Here is a 13,717-nt window from a genome sequence, read left to right as displayed (position 1 = left end):
AGTAAGAAACGAAAATGCTTATACTTTTCTTCCTTGTATTTGTTGTGGCTATTTTCCTTTGCAAGGTATAATGAGGAAATATAAAGTCACAAAATGACTCAAAAAGGCAGAATTTGTGATTTATTTATGATGTTAAGTCTATATTCTGTCAATAAAATATGCCAATGAAATAAACACAAAGTATTATGAGCGTATCCCTTCCCCCCATCCCCCAATTAGGAGTCTTATATTATTTCTCAAGTAAACACACTGTGACATATTTTATATATCAATATCCCAATTCAATATTTCAATTAGTTTTGTTAAAAATAATGCTCTCATTTATGTCTTGCTATTTTGATGCACCCATGTGGTTGGAGGGCCAACTGCTGAGAAAATGCATGCAGAACAAGTGAATAAGTCAAATATCCTTAATATGTATTTTTGAACATAGAAATATACATTTTCTTCTTCCCCTTAGCCATTCTTAGTCAGACTTCCATTGTGTCAGCTTTCCTCAATCTAGACAATAGATTTAGAAAAGGTGAGAGCGACACTTCAGGACTTAGGTGTATTGTACCTTATAAGTCAATACATGAAGAAGATCGAGAGGCATGAAAGGTAATAATGCCCCACACAATGTTAAAATCGCAATTCCAGAGACAATTTTATCTTCTCACCCAACTTCTTGATCGCATTCTTGACCTCCTTGTTCCTCAGGCTGTAGACTACAGGGTTCAGCATGGGGATGATCATAGTGTAAAACACAGACGCCATTTTGTCGGTGTCCATGGAATGGCTGGAGCTGGGCTGTAAGTACATGAAGATGAGTGTCCCAAAGAAGATGGTGATGGCGGTGACGTGAGAAGCGCAGGTAGACAGAGCCTTCTGATAGCCTGCAGATGAGCGCATCTTACATATGGTGATAAAAATTAACACATAGGATACAAAGATAACTGAAAGAGCAGAAAAGACATTGAAGGTATCTACATAAACAATAACCATCTCAGCAACATGTTTATCAGAGCAAGAGAGAGACATGACTGCTGGAATATCACAGAAGAAGTGATGGATTTTATTGGAGCTGCAGAAAGTGAGGCTGAATGTTTCCCCAACATGGATGCAGGCATTCAGGAAACCACCAGCATGGCAGATTATAGCCAGACCTGCGCACACACCTGTGGTCATGATGGTGGTGTAATGCAGGGGTTCGCACACGGCGGCATAACGGTCATAAGCCATTGCAGCCAAGATGAAAACTTCTCCAGAAGCAAAGGTTGCAAAAAAAAACATCTGAGCAGCACATGCATTGTAGGAGATAACTTTGTCTCCTATGAACAACCCAGCTATGACTGTAGGGATGACAGCTGTAGAGTAACAGAAGTCCATCAGAGACAGGTTACTGAGGAAGAAGTACATGGGCGTGTGAAGATGAGAGTCCAACAGAATCAACAGGATCATCCCCAGGTTCCCGATGACGTTTACAGCATATATAAGAGTGAAGATCATTACAAGTGGGACACGTAGGTTTGTGGCTTTGGTCAGTCCTAGGAGGATGAACTCTGTCACTTCTGTGGCATTCTCCATGTAGGATGTTTAGAAATCAGATGACTTACAGCAATAAGAGATAAAGGAACAGAGAGTTAGATGTCAAAATTGCAATGAAACATAAATGCTTATATGCCAGGGCCATTATTTCATAATAGCAAGAGTATGTGTCTCCAGACTCTCTGTACCTAAAACATGACCATCAATGCATAACTTCATGTATAAATTATCTAGAATTCTAACTTGATGAATAAGGAATCATCATGGAGAACCTCAACAGTTTTTTTTCATTCTTTAAACTGAGACTAGAAAGTTTAGTGAAAAAGTCCAACTGGGCCATTATGGAATTTACAAATGAGAGTTCAGCTTCCCTTAGACCAGCTCTAGACACTACAGCTGTGTTCACCGATACTTCCCAACAATTTCTGAGGCTGAGTCGTCATTATTTTCCTACATAGCCAGGCACAAGAGAATGAGTCATTTATTCATGGTTCCACATATATTCATTGGGTAGCCAAATTTTGTTCCTGGGTGAAGTGTTTCCCAAGTCTGGTGCCCTTTCCTTCATTTCACTTAAATTAGATTAAACTCTCTCTACAATTACTCATCATGTCCACTGGTCCACACTCAGTGTTTGGGTTCCACAGTGAAGTAGCTAAGACTTCTGTGCACAGAATGTTTTGGGCTGCCTAGAACGGGGGGACCACATGGGTGTCAAAAGTGGAGCGTGCTGAGGGAGGGGTTGGCACTGGTCTGGAACTGGGGCTCATGGAACAGCTGTTATCAGCCCCCCCATTTATGACCAAGAGTAATTACACTAGCCTAATACCCTCCAATCTGGTATTATCTGTCTACAAAAAGAAGATAGAAATGAGACATAACTCAAAGTACTACTGTGAGTATTAAGTGAGATGATGTGTAAACATAATCTTTTGTTAAAGCATCTCCTTTGTTAAAACTGAACTGCCGTTATTTTTCATACTTGTCATTTTTTCTCAGGATGGAATCTCCCTCCCTTCCCCTCTCAGGTGTGATCACTGTAGGTCTCTGCACTGAATGACTCAAAAGCCTCCACCATAGTCCATTATGCTCACCCACTTCCCCTTCTGTGGTTTTCCTCCCCTGCCTCGCAGGATGCTTCAGATCATGGTCGGTTTTCACGGGTTAGAGTCTCCCTTTCTTAAACTCCTTCTGTTTTCATTGCTGTCATCCCACATTTGAATCACGGGGATAGAGGGTGAAAGTTCAGTTTGTGGCTTGTCTTTAACCCATGAATCTTCTTTGGTGGTAAAAATCATGTTGTTGAATATTTTGTGTTAATCTATTCTTGTGTAGTATTTTAATTCATTTTATTTGAGTCAGCTGCCTTTAGAAGGGCAGCCTCTCTGCTGTCTGTGATTCCCCATGTGCCTCCCCGTGAGCCGGCCAGGAGTTCATGGCAGAAGCCTCTCCCAGGAGGGCTTGGCATTTGCAAACACACACAACCACTGTTCACACACACTGTGTCCCAAATGCAATGCTAAGAGCTTTGTTCATATAGGTGCATATGAGTGTGTGTAATTGTGTGTGAAGTGGGTGACAATCTCTTTTTTATTTCACCATCAGATTGAAGATTGGGTAAGATCTGTCGTGGTCTACAATTACACAGCTTTATGAGGAAGACTTAAGATTCAAATTAACGGAAAGTGCAATATTTTATCTACATCACTGTTGACATGTGTAGACAAGACAGAAACAATAAGGATGCCATTGTGTAGAATGTTAAAGGAAATTTGGATTTTGCTATTTTGCTTTGGTTCCTTTTGGAGTCCAAATAAGTGCTATTTCTCCTGGGCCATTTTTTTTCTCCAAAGCTGACACATGGTGAATTAGATGAACTGTCTGCTCATCAGAGCAACACTTTTATCCCCTCATCCTCTCTGGAGAATCAGAGTCGTGTCGTCCCCAAGTATCATTACAAGGCAAACCTTTTAATGTCGAAGTTTCTGTTGTGGGACATTTGATATTTGCTCCCCAGTTACACCTTGGATTTTAAGGAAAATGTTGACAATATCTATGTCTACTGCAACAAACCACAACAGCTGACCCATACCTGTTGGATCACTACAGTTTTCACTGTAAGCATATATTGAATATAGGAGCTTACCTTCTGCTTCCAGCAAATGACAGTCAATCCTCAATAATGTGTTTGAGATTAAAAAAAAATCCAGCCGTGGACTAATGCCCAGATTCTGTCGGAGAAGCTCTGTGCAGCAGTGGGCTCAGGTTCCAGGGTCTCTAAGAAAGGAACAATGATGAAAAAACCATGAATATGGGTTCAGTTTCTGAATCGACCATGTGTTCTTGCGGAAGAGTCACTTACATTCTTTATTTGTAAAGAAAACATAATAAAATCACCTCTATCATGTAGCCTAGGGAATCGTGTTTGTAAATAATCAACCAATGTCTAAGGAACAACTTGATACTTTTAGGGGTTTCACTTTAAAGTTATTCAATATGATTTTTACCTCTGAATGTTTCCTTGGCCATGGCTGCAAGTTCAGAGGAAATCCTAAAATCAGAGGAAGGTCTGCATGTGGAAACCATCAGTATTCAGATGAACACATGTTCAAAGGGTCTAGGCCAAAGTCTGGTCATTGTAAATGAAGCTCCAGAAGTCACAGTGGATACAGGGTTAGTGCATGGGGACCTAGAGTGGATTATAAAGACCTGAGGTTCTCAGGGGATGTCCCTCATGAGCACACTGCACCTCCTGCTTCTCACCGCACTTTCCAAAGGACAAAGTAATCAAACTGCCTATGGGATCCACATTGCATAATTTGAGGGTGTACTATGTATTTGCATGGCTATTTCATGTAATTTTCATTTTTAATTACAAGTTGCAGAGAGTAGTATGCACACCTCTTAATGCATATTTCTAAGAATTTGACTCCTCAGCTTCCTTGGAGTCAATGCTGTCATAATTACTGACCTGTTTTTTTTTCATATAATTTTCCCTTTGTGAAAATGTCCTTCACTAGGGTCTTAGAATCCACAGTCTTTGATTTTGGCATTTTTCACAGTGCAATTCATTTAAAGGCACATCCTTACCTGTATCTATGGTGGAATTTAAAATTGCAAAGTAGTATTCCATGCTGTGAACCTTAAGTTTTATTTTTCTTCTTTCCTCGGTTCAGAACCTTTTATATTGTTTCCAGTGTTTGATGATTATTAACAAAGTTGACATAAACATGGTAAAATATTTGTGCAAGCACAAGTTTTTTTTTCATTTGGGTAATTATCAGGAAGTTGATTTGGACCTTTGGTAAATATACTCCATTGGGTAAAAATTTCATTACTGTATGAAGTAACTCCAGATTTACATTCTCTACAGCAAGCACATTTTTGTTTCTTCACATCATTGCAGCACTAGCTACTTACATTTAATTTCAATTTAATTTATGTTTTGTTTATATTTAGTTTAATTTAACTCATATTTTATTTTCATTTCTTCTCTTTATCAAAGTTGTCTTGAGTATCATTAACAATCTGTTTTATTATTCAACATGTGTTACCACTATAATCATGGTCTGAAAACATCTTTTTCCCAAAACTCATAGATCCGTTCTTCTCTCCAAGCTGGAGGTCTGTAGCTCATACTCCAAGCAAAATTATCACATCTTCCTCATTGCAGGCATGTCGGGTGGTTATAGGTTTGCTCTACATAAAAGTGTGATTAGGCATCAACTTGTTTAAGTAATTTAGTCATCAAACTACAGTTTCTCATCAGTAATAGGAAGATAATGTTATCAGGCCACCGACTTAGGACTGACAAGAAAATTTGCAGATTCCATACATACAAACTACAGAAAATATCTAACACACATCAGGTGTTCTGAAATGTTCAATATTATTCTTAAGTGTTACTAAATATTGCTACAGCATGGCTAACAAAATAGTGGTGTTTAAACATTACATCTTCTTCCCTACATGTGCCTGCCCATTTTGGGTACAATGGGACAGGTGTCAGGTATTGACAATGGCTTAGAAAGAATTGACATGTGTCATTTCTGGGTGTGGAGAAGCAGACCCATAACTGTCCATTATCCCTCTCCCACTACAGGGATTGAAGAGGCCTCAAGTGTTGACTGTGCAGCTGTGGTTGGGGAAGCCTCATAGCCTTGGAGGAGCACCCAGAGGGAGCAGGGCACTGGGCCAGGGCCCTGGGTGATGGGCTTGGAGAAGAGTCTGTGAGATGGAAATCAGCAGGGACTAAACGAAGGTTCTCAAACACACCAGGTCAATTGTTGGATTTTTTAAAATATTGCACGAGTCAGAATACATAGCACATGTAATTAGGTTAAGAGCACTAAGAGGAGGTAATTACCTGGATAATTTGGTAGCCTAAATCTAATAATCTGTGCCTTTATAACGGAAAGGCATAAAAAATAGCAGAAATAGTAATATTCAGGGTCCACCCCTTCAATAATCTCTGAAACAAGAAGCAATTACCCTTGGAATCAAAATTGTTAGAACTCCAGAAAACAGATGAGTGAAAGCTGAGTGAAGAATATGGTGATGCAAATGTGTAGGTCAAAGAAATACCCGTCCCACACTCAGGGGGCACATGTAAAACTGTAAGCTTTAGAGACCACAGCTAACAAAGAATACTCTTTTTTCTAGAAAATGTATTAAGCAAAAATCTGTATCTCACAGTAAAAACAAGAAAAACCTTGCATAAACATGACAATGTCTTTCTTCCTTTTTTCAAAAATCATTCAATTGCTCTCATTTTCATGGTTGCATATTATTTCTTTTTTTTTTTTATTTTTTTTTTTATTTTTATTTTTTTTATAAATTTTATTGTTATATTCCCCATACAATTGCAGCCCCCCATTCTGACCCCAATCCCTCCCCTCCCGCCCACGCCCCCCTAAAAGTGTCTCTGGTTCATAGTTTTTTGTTGATTTTGATTTTCACTTTCTTATAGTTATTCATTTTCCTGGTCCCTTATTTAAGTTTTCTAGATTCCTGCTATGAGTGAGACCATCCGGTATTTTTCTTTTTCTTTTTGGCTTATTTCGCTGAGCATGATCCCTTCCAGCGCCATCCATGTTGCAGCAAATTGCATGTGTTTATCTTTTTTGAATGCTGAGTAATATTCCATGGTATATATGTACCACATCTTCTTGATCCAGTCATCTATTTTTGGGCATTTGGGTTGTTTCCAAAGCTTAGCTATTGTAAACAGTGCTGCTATAAACATAGGGGTGCAGGTGTTCTTTGGAATTGATGTTTCTGTGTCCTTTGGGTAAATACCTAGGAGTGGAATTGCTGGGTCATATGGAAGCTCTATGTTTAGTAGGTCCAGAAATCTCCACACAGCTTTCCACAGTGGTTGGACCAGTTTGCACTCCCACCAACAGTGCAGAAGAGTTCCTTTTTCTCCACACCCTCGCCAACATTTGTTGTTGCTAGTTTTTTTAATATGTGCCATTCTCACTGGTGTAAGATGGTATCTCATGGTAGTTTTGATTTGCATTTCCCTGATGACAAGTGATGTTGAACATTTTTTCATATGCCTGTTGGCCATTTGCATTTCCTCTTCAGAGAAGTTTCTTTTAAGCTCTTCTGCCCATTTTTTGACTGGATTATTTTCTTTGTTGTTGTTGAGACTCATCAGCTCTTTGCAGATTTTTGTGATCAGTCCTTTATCATTAGTGTTGGGTGCAAAAATGTTCTCCCAGTTGGTGGGGTTTCTCTTTGTTTTTGTTATTGTCTCTTTTGCTGTGCAAAAGCTCTTTAATTTGATATAGTCCCAGCTGTTTATCTTTGCCTTCACTATCACTGCTTTGGGTGATGTGTCTGTAAAGATGTCTTTGATGTGCAAATCACGTAGTGTTTCGCCTATATTTCCTTCTATATATTTTATGGTTTCAGGTCTTATGTCTAGTTCTTTAATCCATTTTGAGTTGATTTTTGTGTATGGTGTGAGGTGGTGGTCAAGCTTCATTCTTTTGCATGTAGCGACCCAGTTTTCCCAGCACCATTTATTGAACAAACTTTCTTTGCTCCAATGCATAGTCTTTGCTCCTTTGTCAAAGATTAGTTGACCATAAACCTGTGGGTTTATTTCTGGATTTTCTATTCGATTCCATTGGTCTGTATGTCTGTTCTTGTTCCAATACCATGCGGTTTTGATGATTATGGCTTGGTTGCATATTATTTCTTTGTTAGAGGATAAAATAATTTATTTGACCAGTCTGTTCACTTAATTTTATCATTTCAGCATCTTTAATTTTTTAGATGAATTTTAATATTATTATTATTTTTTGCTGTGACATAGAACACTTTTGAGGTTTACAACACTGTATGATTTAGGGGGATAGGTTCATACCTCTTTACATGTATGTTAGCACAGAACACACACTAACAACACCCTGGGCAGAATTATCACTTTTATGAAGGTATTCAAGTGTGGATGTCACAAGTGTGAGCTGCGCTGTCGTGGAGAACTATCTTTATGTGCTGGCTCTGTCAAGGTTTACAGGACGATCTTGGCCAAGTAGTTTAATCTCTTAACACTTCAGTATACCACCTATAAGTGGAGGGGCAATAATATTGGGTACCCTCATAGAAGAGTTCTAAAGATGAAATGAGGTTCTGCTCATGAAGTGTTTTGAGATGATACTCTAGAGCTGGATTTCTAAGAAGCAATCCTGTTCAATAGCTTGGAGTACTATTGAAGTCTGGCAGATCTAAGTTTTAGGAGAAGCACGATAATCAGTTGTTCAAAGAGTCAACACATGGGATACTTAGACTCCAACCTTTATTTCATGCATCCGGTGACAAATACTTACTGAGAATCTACTATGCAACACACATATTTAAGTCCAAGGATCATGTTATAATGAATTCCATGTCACTGATGTCTGGGAATGGAGAGTCTAGTGCAGAGGGAGCTATTACAGACTTAGGCCATGTGTCTCACAGCCATTCCAGGCCAGGGAAGCTTCACTGTCAGTTCTTGTAGATCAGAAGAAAATTTGGAGCTTTCGGTAGAGTTTTCAGAGCTTTCATGGTTACAGGGGACCATACAAACAGTCAGGCAGACAGATCAGGGGAGAGACTTCAGCACTAATAGAGGCAGAACAGCAACTCCACTCACTAGCCCCTTTTACACACTAGGTGCCCAGAGTCACACACCAAGACATTGTTGCCAGTGTTTGGCCTTGGTTGCTTGCTAGAGGTCCAAATGGTGAGAAACAGCATTTCAGGTATGGGATGTGTGTTGAGTGCAAGGTGAAAAATAGCCTAATTTACTCATTTTCCTTAAATTCCACCTCATCAGGGTTTTTTCACCGTACAATCTATGTGTCATTCTTCTGCCAGTTCCCTTGATGAGGAGTGCAGGATACGGTACTCATAACCTGCAAAAGAAATAGGAACTCTAACAGAGTGCTGCTCAGCCCAGGCCACATATTTTCAGTTGTGTCCACAGGAGAGGTACAGCTTTTCCCAAATCTGCAAGACAGTCACTGGTCAATAAGGTGTCATCAACATGATGGAACAAGCGCACCAAGGATGGCCTCTCCCACCGGGCCAAATCAGCTGCCACCAGACTGTGGCACAGATTAGAGCTGGGCAGGTGATCCCAAGGAAACTCAGTGAATGTTCACTGTGGCCTTCCTTGTGAATCAATTGGTCTAGACACTCTGGTGCAGGAGCAATGCAAAAGAAAGCATTAGCTAGAGCAATGTACCGAAGTCTCCAAACTTTTCTTGAAATGCTGTGTGCCCAGCTCGTGACTCAGACAGCCCATCATTTAGCCACTGAATACATTGCCACATGCAAGGGTGGAACCACTTTCTTCAACTCAGGAATGTTGTTATACTCAAAAAGCCATCAGGCTTCACCAGCCACTCAGGCAATTAAAGACGCTGTGGGCAGCACACACAACGCCCCTTTCTCCAACTCTGCCATTGTGCCCATATCTGTCTGTGGCCACCTGGAAACTGATACTGTTTAGTATTGGTCACTCACCTCAGGACTGGCAGTTGTGTGGGTGGACACTCGCATGCCCCTGCAACACTGCCTTCCACCCATGTATCCTAAGGCAAAATTCTCCAGCTGTGGTTTTTAGCCACAAGCCAAATAGTACATCCACCACCAGGAAGTACTCCAAGATTGGCAACACTTACACTTAATACTCCTTTGGGGATAATCGCCCAATTCCCAGTAGTCACCTCACTGCTTTCAACTTGACACTCCGGGCTCCATAGCCATCACATGTAACAAGCAGATGACTGAAACTTGTCTGCGTTCCCATATAACACAGTACACTCTGCCCCCACATCCACTCAGTTCAAAACCCTTTGCACATTAGTGGGGGCCAGTGGACAGAAAGCTCCACATATGACCTCCGGGCTTCACCAAGCCCCTGTGGAGTGTCCCTTGATCCTTATCCTATTCAAAGCAAAAGGGGCTGTCTCCCAGGCTGGGGTTGGCAGCAAATAATCCTCCAGGCACAGGGCATGTGCCTGGGCCCTGGAGTCCCCAGCTTTTACCTTCACTGTAGCTGGTCTCTTTGTGGCAGTGAACTGCTGGTCCTCTCCACTTGTCTCCATAACTCTAACAAATATGCATTGGGCTGTGTAATATGTACCTTGGCATGACCTCCACCTGCTCTCAGTAGCTCCACCCACATTTGGACATGGGTGACTTTAAGAGGCTTACTGACCTTAAGAGGCTTACTTATCTTTTTTGAGACCCTTTTTGGTTGCTTAATAGTTACCTGTATTCCTTTCTGAGCGTGTTGGCTCTCAACTTCACCCAACATGGCTACCATTGTGATGACATCATTTATCTTACATCCCACATAGGGTGCTAGTGGTACAGGGTAGCAAGGGGCACTAAACAGGCCAAGGACAGTACCCAAATAGGTTACTGGTCACCATCAGAGCATTTCAGGTATGGGTTGTCTGTTGTGTGGAAGGCGAAAAAACAGCCTGATTTTCTCGCTTTCCTTACACAATATCAATCCATGGAGTGGGTGAAGAACATATTGATGATGGCTATTGCAGACAACATCTGGGCTAGAATGTCCCTGAAGCAGAACCTTCACAGTCCCCATTGAGGAGCCAGGGAGGACAAAATCGCAAGGACATAATCATGCTAGGAGTGGTGAGGGTTGTTTGAAAAAAATCATTGTGAATGAGCTGTGCAACAAACTGGAGGAGTGAAAAGATAGAATGATACTTAACTAAATTAAGGATTAATGTGCAAGGTTAACCATCAGAAGCACTTGTAGACATTAAATACATTGTTAATAACTAACTGCTTTTTTCAAGACGTGCAAATTAGAGTCATCTAAGCAGAAATTGAAAATGCTTGTACTTTTCTTCTTTGTATTTGTTGTGGCTATTTTCCTTTTGAAAGGTATAATCAGAAAATATAAGCTCACAAAATGACTCAAACAAGGCAGAATTTTTGATTTAAGTATGATGCTAAGTCTATATTCTGTCAATAAAATATGCTAATGAAATAAACACAAAGTATTGAATGTATCCCTTTACCCCCAAACTGGGAGTCTTAGATTATTTTTCGAGTAAACACAGTGACATATTTTGTATATCAATATCCCAATTCACCATTTCAATTAGTTTTGTTCAAAATAATACTCTATTTTACCTCTTGCTAATTCGATGCCCCCTTGTGGTTGTAGTGCTCACGGCAGAGAAAATACATGCAGAACAAGTGAGTAATTTAAATATCCTTAATATGTATGTTTGAAACATAGAAACACACATTTTGTTCTTCCCCTTAGCGATTCTTATTAGACTTCCATTGTTGTCAGCTTTCCTCATTCTAGACAATAGACTTTAGAAAAGGTGAGAGCGTCACTTCAGGACTTAGGTGTAATGCAAATTATTAGTCAGGACCCGAAGAAGATTGAGAGGCATGAGAGCTAATTATGCCCCACACAATGTTTAAATCACAATCCCAGAGACAATTTTATCTTCTCACCCAACTTCTTGATCGCATTTTTGACCTCCTTATTCCTCAGGCTGTAGACAATGGGGTTCAGCATGGGGATGATCATTGTATAAAACACAGATGCCATTTTGTCCGTGTCCATGGAATGGCTGGAGCTGGGCTGTATGTACATAAAGGTGATTGTCCCAAAGAAGATGGTGATGGCGGTGACGTGAGAAGCGCAGGTGGACAGAGCCTTCTGATAGCCTGCAGATGAGCGCATCCTATAGATGGTGATAAAAATGAACACATAGGATACAAAGATAACTGAAAGAGCAGAAAATATAACAAAGGTGTCTACATAAACAAGAACCATCTCAGCAACACGCTTATCAGAGCAAGAGAGAGACATGACTGGTGGAACATCACAGAAAAAGTGATGGACTTTATTGGAGCTGCAGAAAGTGAGGCTGAATGTTTCCCCAACATGGATGCAGGCATTCAGGAAACCACCAGCATGGCAGATTATAGCCAAACCTGCACACACACCTGTGGTCATGATGGTGGTGTAATGCAGGGGTTTGCACACGGCGACATAGCGGTCATAGGCCATTGCAGCCAAGATGAAAACTTCCCCAGTGGCAAAAGCTGCAAAAATGAACATCTGAGCAGCACATGCATTGTAGGAGATGACCAGGTCTCCTATCAACAATCCAGCTATGACCGTAGGGGTGACAGCTGTAGAGTAACAGAAGTCCATCAGAGACAGGTTACTGAGGAAGAAGTACATGGGCGTGTGGAGACGAGAGTCTGACAGAATCAACAGGATCATCCCCAGGTTCCCGATGACATTTATAGCATATATAAAAGTGAAGATCATTACAAGTGGGACGCGTAGGTTTGTGGATTTTGTCAGTCCTAGGAGGATGAACTCTGTCACTTTTGTGGTGTTCTCCATGGAGGTTGTTTAGAAATCAGATGACTTATAGCAATAAGAGATAAAGGAACAGAGAGTTAGATGTCAAAATTACAATGAAACATCAATGCTTATATGCCAGGGTCATTATTTCATAATAGCAAGTGTATGTGTCTCCAGACTCTCTGTACCTAAAACATGACCATCAATGCATAATTTCATGTATAAATTATCTAGATTTCTCACTTGATGAATAAGGAATCATCATGGAGAACCTCAACAGTTTTTTTCATTCTTTAAACTGAGACTAGAAAGTTTAGTGAAAAAGTCCAACTGGGCCATTATGGAATTTACAAATGAGAGTTCAGCTTCCCTTAGACCAGCTCTAGACACTACAGCTGTGTTCACCGATACTTCCCAACAATTTCTGAGGCTGAGTAGTCATTATTTTCCTCACATAGCCAGGCACAAAGAATGAGTCATTTATTCATGGTTCCACATATATTCATTGGGTAGCCAAATTTTGTTCCTGGGTGAAGTGTTTCCCAAGTCTGGTGCTCTTTCCTACATTTCAGTTAAGTTAGATTAAACTCTCTACAATTACTCATCATGCCCACTGGTCCACACTCAGTGTTTGGGTTCCACAGTGAAGTAGCTAAGACTTCTGTGCACAGAATATTTTGGGCTGCCTAGAACAGGGGGGGCCACATTGGTGTCAAAAGTTGAGAGTGCTGAGGTGGGGTTGGCACGGGCTGGAACTGGGGCTCATGGAACAGCTGCTTATCAGCCCCCCCATTTTAACCAGGAGTAATTACACTAGCCTAATACCCTCCAACCTAGTATTATCTGTCTAAAAAAGAAGATAGAAATGAGACATAACTCAAAGTACTACTGTGAGTATTAAGTGAGATGACGTGTAAACATAATCCTTTGTTAAAGCATCTCCTTTGTTAAAACTGAACTGCCGTTATTTTTCATACTTGTCCATTTTTTTCTCAGGATGGAATCTCTCTCCCTTCCCCTCTCAGGTGTGGTCACTGTAGGTCTCTGCACTGAATGACTCATAAGCCTCCACCATAGTCCATTGTGCTCGCCTACCTCCCCTTGGTTTTCCTCCCCTGCCCCGCAGGATGCTTCAGATCCATGGTCGGTTTTCACGGGTTCAAGTCTCCCTTTCTTAAACTCCTTCTGTTTTCATTGCTGTCATCCCACATTTGAATCATGGAGATAGAGGGTGAAAGTTCATTTTGTGGCTTGTCTTTAGCCACTGAATCTTCTTTGGTGGCAAAAATCATGTTATTGAATATTTTGGGTGCATCT

The 13,717-nt window shown here is 40.6% G+C and overlaps 2 protein-coding genes across 2 annotated transcripts; both read right to left on the bottom strand.

Annotated features, from left to right (window-relative positions):
• Positions 1-621: 621 nt before the first annotated feature.
• LOC311170725 (olfactory receptor 5B3-like) lies at positions 622-1,566 on the bottom strand (the record flags this gene model as incomplete). The annotated part of the gene is made up of 1 exon (XM_084233127.1): positions 622-1,566. The coding sequence occupies one exon, from the start codon at positions 1,564-1,566 to the stop codon at positions 622-624; it is 945 nt and encodes a 314-aa protein (XP_084089253.1).
• A 9,934-nt stretch (positions 1,567-11,500) lies between these two features.
• Positions 11,501-12,722, bottom strand: LOC311171003 (olfactory receptor 5B3-like; the record flags this gene model as incomplete). Its single annotated transcript, XM_084233542.1, has 1 exon — positions 11,501-12,722. Exon 1 carries the CDS (start codon positions 12,437-12,439, stop codon positions 11,501-11,503), a length of 939 nt encoding a protein of 312 aa, XP_084089668.1. The 5' UTR covers positions 12,440-12,722.
• Between the last annotated feature and the right edge of the window lie 995 nt (positions 12,723-13,717).

This window comes from Talpa europaea (genome assembly GCF_964194135.1).
Source record: "Talpa europaea genome assembly, chromosome: 1".
NCBI classification, from domain to species: domain Eukaryota; kingdom Metazoa; phylum Chordata; class Mammalia; order Eulipotyphla; family Talpidae; genus Talpa; species Talpa europaea.
The sequence above is the reverse complement of the archived record's forward strand: the minus strand, read 5'-3'. Positions and strand labels throughout refer to the sequence as shown.